The 20094-nt window shown below is 37.8% G+C and overlaps 1 protein-coding gene across 1 annotated transcript in view; it reads right to left on the bottom strand.

The window, feature by feature from the left end:
• ITGA1 (integrin subunit alpha 1) overlaps nt 1–20094 on the bottom strand; it is a 231824-nt gene that overhangs the window by 123046 nt on the left and 88684 nt on the right. The window contains exons 3-5 of the mRNA XM_010588138.3: nt 2983–3095; nt 369–457; nt 142–253 (exon numbers count right to left, since the gene is read on the bottom strand). Of these exons, the coding sequence (XP_010586440.2) occupies nt 142–253; nt 369–457; nt 2983–3095 (314 nt within the window). The remainder of the gene's footprint in view (nt 1–141; nt 254–368; nt 458–2982; nt 3096–20094) is intronic.

Below are 20094 nucleotides of genomic sequence, written 5' to 3'. Positions count from 1 at the left end.
AAGTAAAAATTTACCTAAGTTGGTAAATGCTGTTAGCTGAGAAAATACTTGAAGCTTTTTGGTATGCTTCTGTGTACATATATGTCTCATTCACTGCTTACCGCTTTTCAAACATGCAAGAATGTAGCATGAAATCTGTACCTCGTATAGGGGCAATGGAGTTCACGACTTGAAATGTGGGGCTGACATCTGAACAGATTCCAGTTGTGTAATGTAAATGTCCACATCTATAGGCATATAAGGGTCCACATGCCTTTAAAAAAATGAAAAACAAAAACACAGGATTAACAACCATATAACAGATCTTACAAAGACATAATGATAGCATTTCTAGCGTCATTAAATGTTATTACTCTTCCCTTTCTTACCAGAAACCCTCCGTTTGGGTTGGTGACTAAAGTTGATCCAAAGGTCATGTTCTCCTTTGCTTCCGTGACATTAGGAATTGATGTATTAACTAAAAATAGAACGAATTTGAGGGCGGAAAACAAAGAGAAATTAAGTGTCTTATTAAAACGCTCTATTTGCTTTGCTCATACTTTGCACATTCTTCTTTTGGTTCAACCAAAAAGACTTCTAAATATTTTTAAGGAATATAATGAACAAACTAAGGCTGAAAAACTGGCTTATGTCCCAGAAACTTTGTCGGGATCACTGTCTCAAATAGTTTTCTTGAACTGTAAAAGAATGCAGAACTAGCAAAGCAATGAGAATGTGGGATTGCTTTTTCACACATTTTTGCTAATTAAAACAAATAAAATATTTAGTCTCACAATTTTGTAACAATAATGTAATCTTATACACTTTGTTACAGATGACCAATGATGAAACATGATTTCTAACAAGAAAAGGCAAAAAAAAAAAAAAGATAAAGACCAGAAAGAAAAACTCAAACACAAGGTTTTCGACCATTACTTTTAACATCACGGGGACATCATGAGGGTTACAAAGAAAACAGAAGCAAGATTAGAACGGTGGCCAGGAAGTTTGGATAAAAAATACACGCTGAAGGCAACACATTTGACACTAGAAGTGTGTCAAACAGAGATATTGGGCTCTGAAGAATGCCAACCTGACAAAAATTGGCAAGAAGTTACTCATATATTCACATTAAAAAAAAAAAAAAAGGACAGCAAAAGCTTCCAAGCCTTGTACACCAGAGTGCTGAAATATTTGGAAGTAGCACAACTCTGGTTCAGAAAAGATTTATCTCATGTTTACGCCTAGAAATTATTCTTGCCTGAAGACTATATATAGATTTCAAGTGAGGAATAGAAGCAGAGATCCCTGAATGGTCAGTTTGACTTCCTAATCTGGCTGAATGTTGATTTTTGCCCAAGAGTTTAGTCTGGTTTTCTTTGAAAGCACCTGGATTTGGGCTTTTATCTAGACTACTTTTAAATAATCTGGATGCATCTTTTATACTAGGGCTAACCCAGAATCAGCATCCCTGAAACTACTAGAAGCTACAGCAGAAATTGTTCTTGAGATGGCTAAAATCTTCAGCTAGTTTTAACACTCTATTTTAGTTTTCAGTAACAGAGAAATAGTTCCTATCGGACCAACCCTCTTGCAAATAACAACTATAAACTAGAAAAAAGAAAAGAAGAAGAAAATATATATGAAACAACTACCTGAAGGCACTGGAAAGAAACCAAAACCAGGCAGAAACTTGATGGCATTCTAGACACGGAAGAAGAGATTGCCACTGGGTAAGTTTAGTGTTTTCATAGTTTTTTTTATTTTTCTTTTTTCCCTGAGAGAAGGTCCTACTCAGTGGCTGAAACTCAAATAGAACTTGCAGTCGTACCTTCCTGAAGAGATAGGCGACAAAGATTGGGACAATGGTAACAGCTGTGAGGTGAGGGATAGGCTATCACAGAAAGAAGAGCCACAAAAGGAGAGTTCTAACATATGCATAATATAGATTCTATCCAAATATCTGATAACCTGAACTGTGCATACACAGGGAAGAATTCAAATAATCCAGCTAAAATTCAAAGACCTGAATATAGACTTAACTGCTTCCCAGTACAGGAAAGCCAGAGTCTGGAAACTGAGTTTAGTCAAGTAAACTACCTGTTAAAACAAAAAATTAAGACAATCCAAGGTGCAGAAAAGAATCTAAAGCCTCTATACTTAAAATTCAAAAGTATAATCCAGGATATAATCCAAAATTATTATACATATGAAGAAATAGAAAATGTAACCCAACCTCAAGAGAAAGGTAATAAATGAAAAGTAACATTGAGATAGTCTAGATTTTAGAATTATCAGGCAAGGATATTAAGGCAGCTATTATAACTATGCTCATGAATTTAAAGGAAAAAATACTCATAATGAACAAATGAATGGGAAATCTCAGCTGAAAAATAGGAGGTACAAAAAAATTTAAAGAACTAAAAAATACAATATATAAAATAAACTTGTGGACTTGTGAATCATTTCCACAGTTTTTAATATTTTACAGAGCATTGATAGGGTTCTAACTCATGGACAGTTCTAATAGTATTTCTAGTCATCTTCTAATTATAAAGATATTTCTAAAACAATGTCTATTTTAGTAGAAATTTTGTTCCTTTATTCTCTTTTCAAAATTAAATTTACCTATTACAATGACTCTTGTACTATTTTCTTTTAAATCTCAACACTAACTACTTTAAATTTTCTAGAAGGAATGTGATGAACAGATTTATTGGAAATCTTACCATTGGTTTACAAAAAGATCCTGGACAGTGGAGAGAATTAAAAGTTATAAAACGAGTAAGATTTACTACATCCGTGGCCACTCTAAAATGAACTTCTACAGCAAATTAAGGGGAGAGGGAATCAAATTCTACGCTATGTGAATTACAAGAACTGAAGAATGTTTATAAGATTATTTGTAATGTTTTCCTGTGTTGCTTGAAAAAAAAAATTTTTTTTTCAGTAAGAGTACTGGGCATGATTTAGCATTGTATTGTACTTTTTGACTTTACATACCTGGTAGGTCCAATTTTATGCAAGGTGATGATTTGTTTCTTCCAACTGGACATTTATAGACATCTCCAGTTCTGTTCTTGGGTTGGCCAGCTAAAGGAGAACCAATAAGCACCCTGGAAGTTAAATAACTCAATTAACATTTTGAAAAGTAAGAAACACTTTTAGTTATTTTATGATCAGTTCCAAGTAGTTCCCACAGATATAATCAGTCATCCTCTCTTAGTAATTTAAAGCTACCTTGCAGAATGCCTTCTCCATATTGCAAAGTGGTTTGAATTAAAAAAAAAAAAATAAACACATAAGAGAGACATCTCAGCGTAGCATTATATTTCTACTTTATTAATTTATATCATTTTTTTTTATTTGGGGATAAAATAATCATTAGTTATTGTTTAAGTCTGTAGCTATGTTAGTTTACAAAACACACATGGAAGTATAAATGACCTTTCCCAAAAGGAACTGATAATTTCATAAAGAAGTCAAGAAATGTAAACATTTGATCAACATATGATTTAATATTAGTATGTGCTAGTTTGTAAGCAAAGATGCCACCTTGAGGACTAAGGTACGCCTGACCCAAGCCATGGTATTTTCAATTGCCTCATATGGATGCGAAAGCTGGACAACGAGTAAGGAAGACTGAAGAAGAATTGATGCCTTTGAATTATGGCGTTGGTAAAGAATACTGAATATACCATGGACTGCCAGAAGAATGAACAAATCTGTCTTGGAGGAAGTACAGCCAGGACACTCCTTAGAAGTGAGGATGGCAAGACTTCACATACTTTGAGCATGTTATCTGGAGAGGCTAGTCCTTGGAGAAGGGCATGCTTGGTAAAGTCAAGGGTCAGCAAAAAAGAGGAAGACCCTTAAGGAGATGGATTGATACAGTGGCTGCAACAATGGTCTTAAACATAGCAATGATTGTGAGGATGGTGCAGGATGAGGCAGGGCTTTGTTCTGTTGTACACAGGCTCACTATGAGTCGAAATCGACTTGATGGCATCGAACAACAACAACAACCACAGTTTGTAAGTACTTAGAAAATAAGGGCAGTTATGAGACCCAGGTTAAATAGTTTATTGCCTTTTTTGACAATAAAAAATTATAAAATCAATGTAATAATAATTAATAGAAATTATATAAATGTGATTCATTTTAGTTCCAACAAAGCATTTGACAATGCCTCCCATAATATTCTCAGGAAGGCAATGGATGAATGTTGTTGAGTATTAAGGTACTTGGGTAGACTCACAGCTGTGGATTCACTGCTGGCTGAACAGCTGTATTCAAAGATTCTGATTGCTAGCAACCAAAAATGGACTCTAAAGATGTACCACAGACACTGCACTTGGGATTGTCTTAATCTACATCTTTAATTAATGATTTGAGTGAAGATACAGAAAGCATAAAGTTACTTATCAAGTAAATCGATATACCTATTCTAGAATTTAGAAATATTTCAACATTCTGGAACAATAAGCTTAAAAAATTAGTTAAGTTTAATAAACTATGTAAATGATTTCACTTAACTGCATAATATTATCTACATCAGTACAGGATGTGGGAAACCCAACTTAATAAAATTTCATGTGAAAAAGAACATGGGACTTAGTTGACGGCAATCAGACATGAGCCAACAGTGTATTTTAGTGCCAAAAATGCTAATATGACCTCAGGCTGCATTGCTGGAGACAGACACCCAGGTCAAGGAAACATAAGCTCTCTATGCTCTGCACTGGTCAGTCCATGTGTGGAATCTCTAAATTAAGAGGGACCTAGGCAAAATGGAACGTATTTAGGAAACTATGACTTAGATGGTTAAGAGCCTGGTAATTTTGCCAGATGAGATGTTTAAGGGAAAGCTGGGGATGTTAAGCATGGAAAAGAAATGTCTGAAGGAGAATTGAGAAGTTGTATAGAGGTGCAGACGACAGGGTTTATTTTTTTAATTTAAATATTTGTGAAAGTCTATCATGTTAAAAAGGGATGGAACTTATTTTCTGTACATCCTTTGAGCAAAGCTTATATTAACAGAAATAAGTTTTCTACAATTGCAAACAATGATTGTTGAACAAACTCCCTAGAACCTAGTTACGATATAATGCCTTTGCAAAGCAATTTACGATATACATAAAGAATCATAAAAATGTTTATACGCTTAACTCATAACTCTTGACTTGGAAGAAGTACAACCAGAATACTCCCTAGAAGCAAGGATGGAGAGACTGCATCTTATATACTCTGGACGTGTTATCAGGAGGGATCGGTCCCTGGGGAAGGACATCATGCTTAGTAGAGTACAGGGTCATCAAAAAACAGCAAGATCCTCAATGAGATGGATTGGTACAGTGGCTGCAACAATGGGCTTAAGCATAACAATGATTGTGAACATGGTGAAGGATGGGGGAGTGATTCGTTCTGTAGTACACGGGGTCACTACGAGTCAGAACTGACTCAACAGCACCTAGCAACAACAACAAAATTCTTACTTCTGGAATTCTTTCTAAAAAAAAAGGACCTACAGCGGAGCAAGGGCGGGGGTTTGGAGACTATGGCTTCAGGGGACTTCGAAGTCAATTGGCAAAATAAATTCTATTGAGAAAACATTCTGCATCCCACTTCGAAGTGTGGTGTCTGGGGTCTTTAACGCTAACAAGTGGCCATCTAAGATGCATCAATGAGTCTCAACCCACCTGGATCAAAGGAAAATGAAGAACACCAAGGTCACAAGGTAATTATGAGCCCAAGAGACAGAAAGGACCACATGAACTAGAGGCTACATCATCCTGAGACCAGAAGAACTAGATGGTGCCCGGCCATAACCGATGACTATCCTGACAGGGAGCACAACAGAGAACCCCTGAGGGAGCAAGAGAACAGTGGGATGCAGACCCCAAATTCTCATAAAAAGACCAGACTTAATGGTCTGAATAAGACTAGAAGAATCCCAGTGGTCATGGTCCCCAAACCTTCTGTTGGCCCAGGACAGGAACAATTCCTGAAGCCAACTCATCAGACATGGATTGGACTGGACAATGGGTTGGAGAGAGATGCTGATAAGGAGTGAGCTACTTGCATCAGGTGAACACTTGAGACTATGTTGGCATCTCCTGTCTGGAGGGGAGATGGGAAGGTAGAGGTGGTTAGAAACTGGCAAAATGATCACGAAAGGAGAGACTGGAAGGGGAGAGTGGGCTGACTCATTAGGGGGAGGTTAAGTGGGAGTATGTAGTAAGGTGTATATAAGTTTTTGTGTGAGAGACTGACTTGATTTGTAAACTTTCACTTAAAGCACAATAAAAATTATTAAAAAAAAAAGGCAAAATACAACCCCCCCACAAAAAGACCTAAGAGGCAGAGCCAAGATAGCAGAATAAATAGATGCTTCCGTCGAGCCATCTTTACAACAAAGACCCAAAAAGCCAAGTGAAACGAGTATATTTGTGACAAGCTGGGAGCCCTGAGCTTCAAAGGCAAGCTTAGAAAATGAACTGAGTGGCAGGGGGAGGAAGAGACCATTCAGAAGCGGAGAGGAGTTACAGGACCTGAATCGCGGGGAGCCCTCAGGCACCATTCCCAGAGCGGCGGTGGCAGTGGGCTGGTACTAGCATTTGGCCGCAGTTTCCACAGGGAGAAGCAGCCAGCCACACAGCCTACTCACACCTCCAGAACCAGAGAAGAACGGTGCTCTTGGCAAAAGCTAAGTAAGTACTTGCATATACTTTACCGTGCACCCCCCCCAACCCCAAGCTGGCTTCAGCGGCTAAATTCCCTGGGCCTGAGGTAGCCACTGTTGAGCACCTAGAGCCATCTTCCTGGCTTTGGAGGAGGAAAAAATTTGCAATTGGGGGAAAAGATAATTTGCTAGCTCCACTAACTGGGGGGGCGGGGGGCTCAGGACAGAAGTGGCTCCCATCCAGGCATAAACTGTCTGTTGACACTGAGCAACTTTCCCTTCTGCATGGACCTATGTGGGCCTATGTTGGGAGAATAGGTTCTTGTTGGCAGACTCCAACCGTTTCAGCTGTGCAGTGGAGAGGTGGGTATTCGATGTCTGACATTGCTTTGCCTATTAAACAAGGTCCTCACCTACCCGCATCAGGGACTAAGGACTGGTAGCTCCACTCAGGTCACCCAGACACCCATGACAGGGGTCCAAAGATAACTGGTACTTCCTAGTCTTTACAACCAAAAACTTTGGGTGCCCATGGTCCGTCTGCGCAACCCACGCACCTGCACACTCTAGGGAATGGGGACGCACTTTCTTCAGAGACACTTGGGGGTTGGTTCTTAGCCCCCGCCTTCTTCAGAGGGTGACCTCTGCTGCAATCAGATAACAGTATATATGCCAATCAACCCTGGCCCTCTAAAACTAGAGGACAGAGCCTGTACCACACACTTGATGATCAGAAACCTGGAAACCTGAGCTGAACTCATACAGAAAAATTAATGGACTCATAGAATGATACACCAGATAACAACTCTAGCCATCTGGGGACAGGACATAAGAGCTCCAAAGGCGAAAATAATCAAGCAAGCTCACTCAAGCAACCCATAGGGGTATACCAAAACAAAACAAAGCAAGAAGTTACGACACAGTAAGCAAGCATAAACTAATACAATAATTCATAGATGGCTCGGAGACAACAGCCAATATCAAGTCACATAAAGAAACAGACCATGACCACCTCAAAAAACTCTCAAAACAAAGAATCCAGGGATCTTCTAGATGAAAGTGCATTCCTGGAATTACCAGAGCCAGAATGCAAAAGTTTAATATACAGAACCCTTCAAGACATCAGGAAGAAAATAAGGCTATACTCAGAACAAGCCAAGGAACACACAGATAAAACAACTGAAGAAATTAGAAAGATTATTCAGGAATATAATGAAAAGTTTAATAAGCTGGAAAAATCCATAGACAGTTTAAAAAAAAGAAATTCAGAAGATTAACAATAAAATTACAGAATTAGATAACTCAATAGAAAGTCAGAGGAGCAGAACTGAACAAGTAGAAGCTGGAATTTCTGAACTCGAAGATAAATCCCTTGGCAATAATACGTTTGAAGAAAAATTAAATAAAAGAATAAAAAAAAAAATGAAGAAACCTTAAGAATCATGTGGGACTCCATCAAGAGAAATAACCTACGAGTGATTGCAGTACCAGAACAGGGAGGGATACCAGAAAATACAGAGAAAATTGTTGAAGATTTGTTGGCAGAAAACTTCCCTGATATCGTGAAAGATGAGAAGATATCTATCTAAGATGCTCATGGAACTCCAAATAAGGTAGATCTTAAAAAAAAGTCACCAAGACATATTATAATCAAACTTGCCAAAACCAAAGATAAAGAGAGAATTACAAAAGCAGTGAGGGATAAATGAAAAGACACCTACAAAGGAGAGCCAATAAGAATAAGCTCAGACTACTCGGCAGGAACCATGGAGGCAAGAAGGCAATGGGATGACATATTTAAAAATTGCAGGAAAAAAACTGCCTGCCAAGAATCATATATCCAGCAAAACTCTCTTAAATATGAAGGTGAAATTAAGACATTTCCAGATAAACACAAGTTTAGGAATTTGTAAAAACCAAACCAAAACTACAAGAAACACTAAAGGGAGTTGTTTGGTTAGAAAATCAATAATATCAGGTTATCAAGCCAAGACTAGAACACTGGACAGAGCAACCAGAAGTCAACCCAGAGAGGGGAATCCCAAAAACAAAGCAAGAATATAAAAAAACAAAAAAAGCTTAAAACGGTATCAGCGATGTTATTATCTAAAAGAAGGCAGCATTAAAATAATAAAGAGGGACTAAGAAATGTAATCATACACCTTCCATATGGAGAGGAAGATATGGCAATACAAAGAAATAAAATTTAGCTTTAAATTTAGAAAAATAGGGGTAAATAATAAGGTGACCACAAAAGAGACAAACTATCCTACTCATCAAAATAAAATAAGAGAAAATAATAGAGACTCAGCTGAAACAAAATCAACAACAATAAATATGAGGAAAGGACAATATATAAAGAGAATCTACTCAGCACATAAAATTAAGTGGGAAAAAGAAACTGTCAACACACAAAAAAAAGACATCAAAATGATAGCACTAAATTCATACCTATCCATAATTACCCTAAACGTAAATGGGTGAAATGCACCGATAAAGAGACAGACAGTGGCAGAATGGATTAAAAAACAAGATCCGTCTATATGCTGCCTACCAGAGACACACCTTAGACTCACAGACACAAACAAACTAGAACTCAAAGGATGGGAAAAAATATATCAAGCAAACAACAATCAAAAAAGAGCAGGAGTGGCAATATTAATTTCTGACAAAATAGACTTTAAAGTTAAATCCATCATAAAGGGTAAGGCCACTATATAATGACTAAAGGGACAATACAACAAGAAGATATAACCATATTAAATACTAATGCACCCAATGACAGGGCTGCAAGATACATAAAGCAAACTCTAACAGCATTGAAAAGTGAGATAGACAGCTCCACAATAACAGTAGGAGACTTCAACACACCACTTTTGGTGAAGTACAGAACATTAAGAAAGAAGCTCAATAAAGACATGGAAGATCTAAATGCCACAATAAACCAAACTGACTTCATAGACATATACAGAACACTCCACCCAACAGCAACCAAGTATACTTTCTTTTCTAGTGCACACGGAACATTCTCTAGAATAGACCACATATTAGGTCACAAAGCAAGCCTTAGCAGAATCCAAAATATTGAAATATTACAAAGCATCTTCTCTGACCATAAGGCCATAAAAGTGGAAATCAATAAAAGGAAAAGCAGGGAAAAGAACCAAATACTTGGAAACTGAACAATACCCTGCTCAAAAAGACTGGATTATAGAAGACATTAAGGACGGAGTAAAGAAATTCATAAAATCCAAAGAGAACCTATCAGAACCCTTGGGACACAGCAAAAGTGGTGCTCAGAAGACAATTTATATCAATAAATGCACACATCCAAAAAGAAGAAAGGGCCAAAATCAAAGAATTATCTCCACAACTTGAACAAATAGAAAGGTAGCAACAAAAGAAACCCACAGGCACCAGAAGAAAACAAATAATAAAAATTAGAGCTGAACTAAATGAAATAGAAAAGAGGAAAACAATTGAAAGAATTAACAAGACCAAAAGCTGATTTGTTTAAAAAATCAAAAAATTGATAAATCACTGGCCAAACTGACAAAAGAAAAACAGGAGAGGAAGCAAATAACCCAAATAAGAAATGAGATGGGTGATATTACAAGAGATGCAACTGAAATTAAAAGAATCATATCAGATTATTACAAAAAACTGTACTCTAACAAATTTGCAAACCTAGAAGAAATGGATGAATTACTAGAAACACACTACCTACCTAAACTAACACAAACAGAGGTAGAACAACTAAATAGACCCATAACAAAAGAAGAGATTGAGAAGGTAATCAAAAAACTCCCAACAAAAAAAAGCCCTGGTCCGGATGGCTTCACTGCAGAGTTCTACCAAACTTTCAGAGAAGAGTTAACACCACTACTACTAAAGGTATTTCAGAGCATAGAAAAGGATGGAATACTAACAAACTCATTCTATGAAGCCACCATATCCCTGATACCAAAACCAGGTAAAGACACCACAAGAAAAGAAAATTACAGACCTATACCTCTCATGAATGTGGATGCAAAAATCCTCAACAAAATTCTAGCTAATAGAATTCAACAGCATATCAAAAAAATAATTCACCATGACCACATGTGATTCATACCAGGTATGCAGGGATGGTTCAACATCAGAAAAACCATTAATGTAATCCACCACATAAATAAAACAAAAGACAAGAATCACATGATTTCATCAATTGATGCAGAAAGGACATTTGATAAAGTTCAACACTCAGTCATGATAAAAACTCTCAGAAAAATAGGAATAGAAGGAAAATTCCTCAACATAATAAAGGGCATTTATACAAAGCCAACAGCCAACATCACCCTAAATGGAGAGAGCCTGAAAGCATTCCCACTGAGATCAGCAACCAGACAAGGATGCCCTTTATCACTGCTCTTATTCAACATTGTGTTGGAGGTCCTAGCCAGAGCAATTAGGCTAGATAAAGAAATAAAGGGTATCCATATTGGCAAAAAAGAAGTAAAAGTAGCTCTATTTGCAGATGACTGGATCTTATACACAGAAAACCCTAAGGAATCCTCAAGAAAACTACTGAAACTAATAGAAGAGCAGAGTATTGGGATATATGATATGATGAACATACAAAAATCAGTTGGATTCCTCTACACCAACAAAAAGAACATCGAAGAGGAAATCACCAAATCGATGCCATTTACAGTAGCCCCCAAGAACATAAAATACTTAGGAGTAAATCTTACCAGAGATGTAAAAGACTTATACAAAGAAAACTACAGTATACTTCTGCAAGAAGCCAAAAGAAACTTACATAAGTGGAAAAACATACCTTGCTCATGGACAGGAAGACTTAACATTATAAAAATGTCTATTCTACCAAAAGCAATCTATACATTTAATCCAATTCTGATCCAAATCGCAGCGACTTTCTTTAATGAGATGGAGAAACTAATCACCAACTTCATATGGAAGGGAAAGAGGCCCCGGATAAATAAGGCATTACTGAAAAAGAAGAACAAAGTAGGACGCCTTACTTTACCTGATTTTAGAACCTATTATACTTCCACTGTAGTCATAACAGCCTGGTACTGGTACAACAACAGATACAGGGACCAATGGAACAGAATTGAGAATCCAGACATAAATCCATCCACATATGAGCAGCTGATATTTGTCAAAGGCCCCAAAACAGTTAAATGGGGAGAAGACAGTCTTTTTAACAAATGGTGCTCACATAACTGCGTATCCAACTGCAAAAAAAAGAAACAGGACCCATACCTCACTCCATGCACGAAAATGAGCTCAAAATGGATCGAAGACCTAAATATAAAATCTAAAACGATAAAGATCATGGAAGAAAAAATAGGGACAAGGTTCGGAGCCCTAATACATGGCATAAATGGTATAAAAAACATTATAAAGAAAGCAGAAGAAAAACTAGATAATTGGGAGCTCCTAAAAATCAAACACCTATACTCATCCAAGGACTTCGCCAAAAGAGTAAAAAGACGACCTACAGACTGGGAAAAATTTTTTAGCTATGACATTTCCGATTAGCACCTCATCAGTAAAATCTACATGATACTGCAAAAACTCAACCCCAAAAGACAAATAACCCAATTATAAAATGGGAAAAAGGTATGAATAGACACTTCACTAAAGAAGACATTCAGGTAGCTAACAGATACATGAGGAAATGCTCACAATCATTAGCTATTAGAGAAACGCAGAGCAAAACCACAATGAGATTTCATCTCACTTCAACAAGGCTGGCATTAATCCAAAAAACACAATATAATAAATGTTGGAGAGGCTGTGGAGAGAATGGAACACTTATACACTGCTGGTGGCAATGTAAAATGGTACAACCACTTTGGAAATCGATTTGGCGCTTCCTTAAAAATAGAACTACCATATGATCCAGCAATCCTACTCCTCGGAATATATCCTAGAGAAATAAGAGCCTTTACACAAACAGATATATGCACACCCATGTTTATTGCAGCACTGTTTACAATAGCAAAAAGTGTGCCTATTAATGGATGAATGGATAAATAAATTATGGTATATTCACACAATGAAATACTATGCATCGATAAAGAACAGTGAGGAATCTGAAACATTTCGTAACATGGAGGAACCTGGAAGGCATTATGCTGAGTGAAATTAGTCAGTTGCAGAAGGACAAATAGTGTATAAGATCACTATTATAAGAACTTGAGAAATAGTTTAAACTGAGAAGAAAACATTCTTTTGTGGTTACAAGAGGGGAGAGGGAGGGAGGGTGGGAGAGGGATATTCACTAATTAGATAGTAGATAAGAACTACTTTAGGTGAAGGCAAAGGCAATACACAATACAGGGGAGGTCAGCACAACTGGACTAAACCAAAAGCAAAGAAGCTTCCTGAATAAACTGAATGCTTCGAAGGCCATTGTAGCAGGGGTAGGGGTTTGGGGACCATGGTTTTTCAGGGAACATCTAAGTCAACTGGGATAATATAATCTATTAAGAAAACATTCTGCATCCCACTTTGAAGAGTGGTGTCTGGGGTCTTAAACGCTAGCAAGCAGCCATCTAAGATGAATCAATTGGTCTCAACCCACCTGGATCAAAGGAGAATGAAGAACACCAAGGACACAAGGTGATTACGAGCCCAAGACACAGAAAGGGCCACATGAACCAGAGACTACATCATCCTGAGACCAGAAGAACTAGATAGTGCCTGGCTACAACCAGTGGCTGCCCTGACAGGAAACACAACAGAGAATCCCTGAGGGAGCGGGAGAACAGTGGGATGCAGACCCCAAATTCTCATATAAAGACCAGACTTAATGGTCTGACTGAGACTAGAAGGACCCAGGTGGTCATGGCCACCAGATCTTCTGTTGGCCCAGGACAGGAACCATTCCCGAAGCCAACTCTTCAGATATGGATTGGACTGGACAATGGGTTGGAAAGGGATGCTGGTGAGGAGTGAGCTTCTTGGATCAGGTGGACACTTGAGACTATGTTGGTATCTCCTGCCTGGAGAGGAGATGAGAGGGTAGAGGGGGTTAGAAGCTGGTGAAATGGACACGGAAAGAGACAGTGGAGGGAGAGAGCGGGTTGTCTCATTAGGGCGAGAGTAATGGGGTGTATGTAGCAAGGTGTATGTAAGTTTTTGTGTGAGAGACTGACTTGATTTGTAAACTTTCACTTAAAGCACAATAAAAATTATAAAAAAAAATTTTTTTTTAAATGACCTAAAATATGGGGAAAAGCATAACACAGAGATAGTTGTCATAGTGTTATATATAATGAAAGATTAAAAGTAATATGATCAACAGCATGATCATTCTTGATCATTCTACAGAACATAGTACAGTCACAAAAAATGAGAGTTAAGATTGCATGGTTGAATGAAAAATGATTTATCACCTCATGTAAAGTGAAAACGAGGATATAGATTTATATTCAATATACTCATTATAATAGCAATGGTAATAGTAGGTAACATTTATCTATTTCTTACCATGTGTCATACACTATCCTTTGCATGTATTAAGTCATTTAATCCTCTCGATGAAACAGAGCGTGAACTTTGGTGCCAGACTCTGAATTCAAATCTTGGCTTTACCATTTACTTAGCTGTATGCTTTGGAACAAGTCAGTTACCCTTTCTGTATCTTAGTATCCTCATCTATAAAATGAAGATATTAAGAGTACCTACTCCACAGGATCATCAAGAAAATTAAATGAGTTTATGTATATAAAATGTTTAGAACACTATTTGGCTAAAAGTATGTGTTATCTAAGTAATAGTTCTTTTTTTTTTTATTGCTATTCCCCTTTTTCAGATGAAGAAACAACTAAATCTATGTAAAAGTATAGATTAAAAGGCAATACACCAGAATTAGAAATTACACTAAGTATGTTATGATTAGTGTTTTTCAAAAATTATAAAGTGTTTTGTAATATGATTAGTCAAATCAGTTTCATAGGATAAAAAAAAAAGTTTAGAGAAAAGTAGTGGGTCTTCTGTTAAAGTATTTAAGTTGAAGCCAGATACATTAATTAATGTTTACTGAGAACATTCTACGCACTGGGGATTACTTCCAGGCTCTAGGGTTACACAAATGGGTAAAGCACATTTTATTTTTTTATTGTGCTTTAAGTGAAAAGTGTACAAATCAAGTCAGTCTCTTATACAAAAACTTATACACGCCTTGTTACGTACTCCTAGCTGCTCTCCCTCTAATGAGGCATCACACTCCTCTCCACCCTGTATTCCCCATTTCCATTCAATCAGCTCCTGTCCCCCTCTGCCTTCTCATCTCGCCTCCGGGTCAGGAGCTGCCCATGTAGTCTCATGTGTCTACTTGAGCCAAGAAGCTCACTCCTCACCAGTATCATTTTCTGTCTTATATATATATATAGTCCAGTACAATCCCTGTCTGAAGAGTTGGCTTCAGGAATGGTTCCAATCTTGGGCTAATAAAGTTCCAGGGACCATGACCATCAGTCAGACCATTAAGTCCTTTTACAAGAATTTGAGGTCTGCATTCCACTGTTCTGCTTCATCAGGGATTCTCTGTTGTGTTCCCTGTCAGGGCAGTCATGGGTGGTAGCCAGGCACCATCTAGTTCTTCTGGTCTCAGGCTGATAATAGTCTCTGGTTTATGCAGTCCTTTCTGTCTCTTGGGCTCATCTTTACCATATGCCTTTGGTGTTCTTCATTCTTCTTTGCTCCAAAGGAGCATCTTAGATGGCCGCTTGCTAGGATTTAAGACCCCAGACGCCATACATCAAAGTGGGATGCAGCGTTTTCTTACGCTAATTGACCTAGATACCCCCTAAAACCATGGTCCCAAAATCTCCGTCCCTGCTACTCTGGCCTTTGAAGCATTTGGTTGTATTCAGGAAACTTTTTAGCTTTTGGTTTAGTCCAGTTTTGCTAAACTCTCCTGTATTGTGTGTTGTCTTTCCCTTCACCTAAAATAGTTCTTGTCTACTATCTAATTAGTGCATACCCTTCTCTCTCCCTCCCTGCTCTTATAACCACCAAAGGATATTTCCTTTTGTGTTTCAACTTTTTCTTGAGTTCTTATAATAGTGGTCTCATACAATATTTGTCCCTTTGCAACTGACTAATTTCACTCAGCATAATGCCTTTCAGATCCCTCCATGTTAGACATGTTCCACGGATTCATCGTTGTTCTTAATAGTTGGCTAGTATTCCACTATGTGAATACCATTATTTATTTATCCATTCATCCATTGAAGGACGCCTTGGTTGCTTCCAACTTTTTGCTATTATAAATAGTGCTGCAGTAACATGGGTGTGCATATGTCTGTTCATGTGAAGGCCCTTATTTCTCTAGGATTTATTCCAAGGGGTGGGATTGCTGGATTGTATGGTACTTCTATTTCTAGCTTTTTAAGGAAGCACCAAATCAATTTCCAAAGTGGTTGGACCATTTTACATTCCCACGAGCAGTGTACAACTGTTCCAGTCTCTCTACAATCTCTTCAACATTTATTATTTTGTGTTTTTTGGATTAACACCAGCCTTGCTGGGGTGAGATGGTATCTCATTGTAGTTTTGATTTGCATTTCTCTAATGGCGTATGATCATGAGCATTTCCTCATGCATCTGTTAGCCACCTGAATATATTCTTTGGTAAACTGCCTGTTCATATCCTTTGCCCATTTTTTTAATTGGCTTTATTTGTCTTTTTGTTGTTGAGTTTTTGCAATATTGTATAGATTTTAGAGCTCAGATGCTCATCGGAATTGTTGTAGCCAAAAACTTTTTCCCAGTCTGTAGGTAATCTTTTTACTCTTTTGGTGATGTCTTTGGATGAACATAGGTGTTTGGTTTTCAGGAGCCGCCGGTTATCTAGTTTCTCTTCTAGTGTTTGTGCATTATTAGTAATGTTTTATATACTATTAATGCCAGTATTAGGGCTTCTAGCATTGTCCTTATTTTGTCTTCCATGATCTTTATTCTTTTAGATTTTATATTTAGGTTTTTGATTCATTTTGAGTTAGTTTTTGTGCATGGTGTGAGGTATGGGTCTTGTTTCATTTTTTTGCAGATGGATATCCAGTTATGCCAGCACCACTTGTTAAAGATGCTGTCTTTTCCCCATTTAACAGACTTTGGGCCTTTGTCAAATATCAGCTGGGTCACATGTGGAGGGATTTATGTCTGGATTCTCAATTCTGTTCCATTGGTCTATGTATCTATTGTACCAATATCAGGCTGTACTGACTACTGGGGTAGTATAATATGTTCTAAAATCAGGTACTGTGAGGCCTCCCACTTTGTTCTTCTTTTTCAGTAAAGCTTTACTTATCCGGGGCTTCTTTCCCTTCTGTATGAAGTTGGTGATTTGTTTCTCCATCTCATTAAAAAATGTCATTGGTATTTGGATCGGGAAAAAGCACATTTTTTAAGCTGCTTAAAATTTAGCGGGAGAAACAAACCAATAAATGTACTATTAGAATACTGAACAGATCTGAATTTGATGATGCAACAACAGCCAAATTCCAGCGGCAAAAAAGAACACCACTCCTTTGATGAGTACAAACAGTGCAATATAGCTGGAGTAAAATTTGAGGCTGGCAAGATAAACAGTGTCCGGATATGAATGTTCTTTAGTCTACTCTAACGACTTTGGATTTATTATCTGAATGGAGAAGTAGGGAACCACTGAAGTTTTTAAATGGGGTGTGAGATGATAAACTCTTTAATTTATAAAGCTTATTTGCCTTTATTGTCATTAATAAATTAAAGAGGAACAAACTTTCCATAGGGAGACAAGGTTAGAGTTTATAAAGTAATACAAACGAGAAAAGAGGACCTGAATTAAGGATGTGGAGAGGAAAGACTAACCAATGCTGGAAATATTTAGGATATATGCTGTTTTAGTTGGGTTCTCATAAAAGCAGGCCTTGAGACATGGACTTTTATACAGGTAATTTAGGGTAGACAATCCTAAGAAGGCACAGTGTGGAAATGGGAAAAAAGAGAGGGGAGGAAGAAAGGCCGATAAAGGGTATATTGATAAGTAGGTTACTTCTATAGGCAACTGGGCTTAGTCTTGCTGGGGAACCTCTCAGAAACTATGTGGACATGTATGAGCATGTTATGAGCATGTAACAATAGTTGAGGCTCTAAAAGTGAATACTACCGTCTGGAGAGAGTACACAGTAGGAAAAGAGCTGAGGGATGACCTTTGGGGAAAACAGCACTTAAGGTTTTAATGAGTCAAGGAGAGAAACTAGGCAGGTGTGATCAGAGAGGGAAAAGGGAAACCAGGAGACAAAGGTGTCACGGAAGCCAAAGAAGGAAAGGAAGTCAAGAATGGGAGGTAGAGATGGGAGTCATAAGTGTACAGTTGACTTCATTTCAAGTAACTTGTCTAAAACCAAGGTGGATGGGACCATGTTAAATAAAAGTGGGCTTCTTTTTTCAAGGCAATGGCAAACCATTAATGATTTGAGGAGAATTTAAATTTATTGTTGAGGCAACTTAAAAAACATTTTTTTTTTTTTTTTTTAAAATATGGTTAAATGATAGTAAGAAAGAACCAGTAGCAAAGGAAAGGCTGAAGTAACAGTAGAAAGAGTAGGGTCCCAGAGCAGGTGAGAGGGGTGGATTCAGGACAGGCTTGTCTCAGATGTGAAGAAGGGCCACCACTTCCTGACTCAGGGCTCTTGATGTCCAGGTGTTTAGAAATTTTAAGTATGATAGATGGTTTTCAATTGTGGCCACAAGAATTGCTTGCAGTCTGTATGCACCTTTGCAATGTGACTTTGTCATTTTTCCAGGAGATGGAATATATTTTTCGTTTTGTTGAATCCAGGCTTGCCCTGTTATTTGCATTATCAACAGCATGAAGCAGAAATGATACCATGACTCTTGAGGCTAGGCATTAAAAGGCCTTGCAGATTCCATTTCATATTTTTGGAAATCTGAAACCACCATGCTGTGAGGAAGCCTAGTCTAGCCTAATGGAAGATGAAAGGCCACATGGAGAATGAATGGTTTATTTAACAGTAGGCAGGAAATGCTGGACGTGTAAGTGAAGCCATGTTGTACCCTCCAGCCCCAGGTGATCTATTAGATGACTATAAGCACATGAATACGGAGCCCTGGTGGTGCAACTCTTAAATTCTCAGCTGCTAACCAAAAGGTCAGCTGTTCTAACCCACCCAGTGGCTCCAAGGGAGAAAGACCTGGTGATCTGCTTCTGTAAAGATTCCAGCCTAGAAAACCCAATGAGACAGTTCTACTCTGTCACATGAGATCACTATGAGTGAAATCAAGTTGACGGCACCTTAACAACAAGAACAACAAATGCATGAATAAGCCAGGCAGCAGGGAAACAACCCATTTAGTACTCAGAATCATGAGAAATAATAAGTTGTTGTTGCTTTAAGTCACTAAGTTTTGGCGTGACAGCTAATTGAAACAGTAAAGGAGGATAAAGTTCTTGTTTCTTTATTCTTACTAGAAAATAATAGTTGTAGTCATCTAGTGAGATTTATGGGGAAATATAAAGAGCAGGGTAGTGGACTTATGGGAAAATGATAAAGATTTAAACTTACAAGACATTTAAACTTACATACATAGGCTAGCCAGGTAGCTCCTAGCCTAGACAAGGTAGGTTATAGCTGATCAGGGATGTTTTGGAAGGTGTTTCTACAGTGGATGTATTGATAGGCCTCCAAAGCCATTTCCAATTCTAAGATTCCATCACCTGAATATAGATCAAATATAAATGCGTAAAGTGAGAACTGACTAGTTGAAAAACATGTAGCATTAACCAGGGAAACTCTAGAACAATCAATGAAAAGTGAGCCCTGAACAGCATTTTAATAACTAAGATATTGTGGATTATAAGGCAGAGGGAAAGGAGATCTTGGATGATTCAGGCAAAAGTATGGAAACCAGAGAGTGAGGATTACAAATGGAAGATGGTAAGGAGGTCCAGGTGGCTAGAACATTGGGTAAAGCTTTCCTATACAGTTGAGCAAGGAGAATGGGATTGGCAAACAGTTGATTCTGAAGGAAAGTCAAGGGCTTAGATTTGATCTCTAGGGCAATTGAAAGGCCCTGGAGTATGAGATAATTGGGAACTAACCTGATACAACAACCTGAATTGTGGTCTAGTGTGTATTTTGAGCTAAGTGAAGACTGAGGTGTGAGATTTCAGAAAGTGATATAGTAACCAGGATTGAGACAGGGAGTTTGGTGGTTGGGACAAAGAGTAAAGAATGGATTAGGAGGACATATGGCATAAAGTAATTTTTCTAGGAGCTGACTATTTGCTCTGGCAACAAGCATGGAGGTCTTGAAAGTACATGTATCTTACCACTTGTATCCTGAGTAAGGTTTACTTTTCCCAGGCTGCATAAATATTATAAGACCCTAGAATAGTATCAGTCTAGGGT

The sequence above is a fragment of the Loxodonta africana genome, chromosome 2 (assembly GCF_030014295.1).
Source record: "Loxodonta africana isolate mLoxAfr1 chromosome 2, mLoxAfr1.hap2, whole genome shotgun sequence".
Taxonomy (NCBI): Eukaryota; Metazoa; Chordata; class Mammalia; order Proboscidea; family Elephantidae; genus Loxodonta; species Loxodonta africana.
The sequence above is the reverse complement of the archived record's forward strand: the minus strand, read 5'-3'. Positions and strand labels throughout refer to the sequence as shown.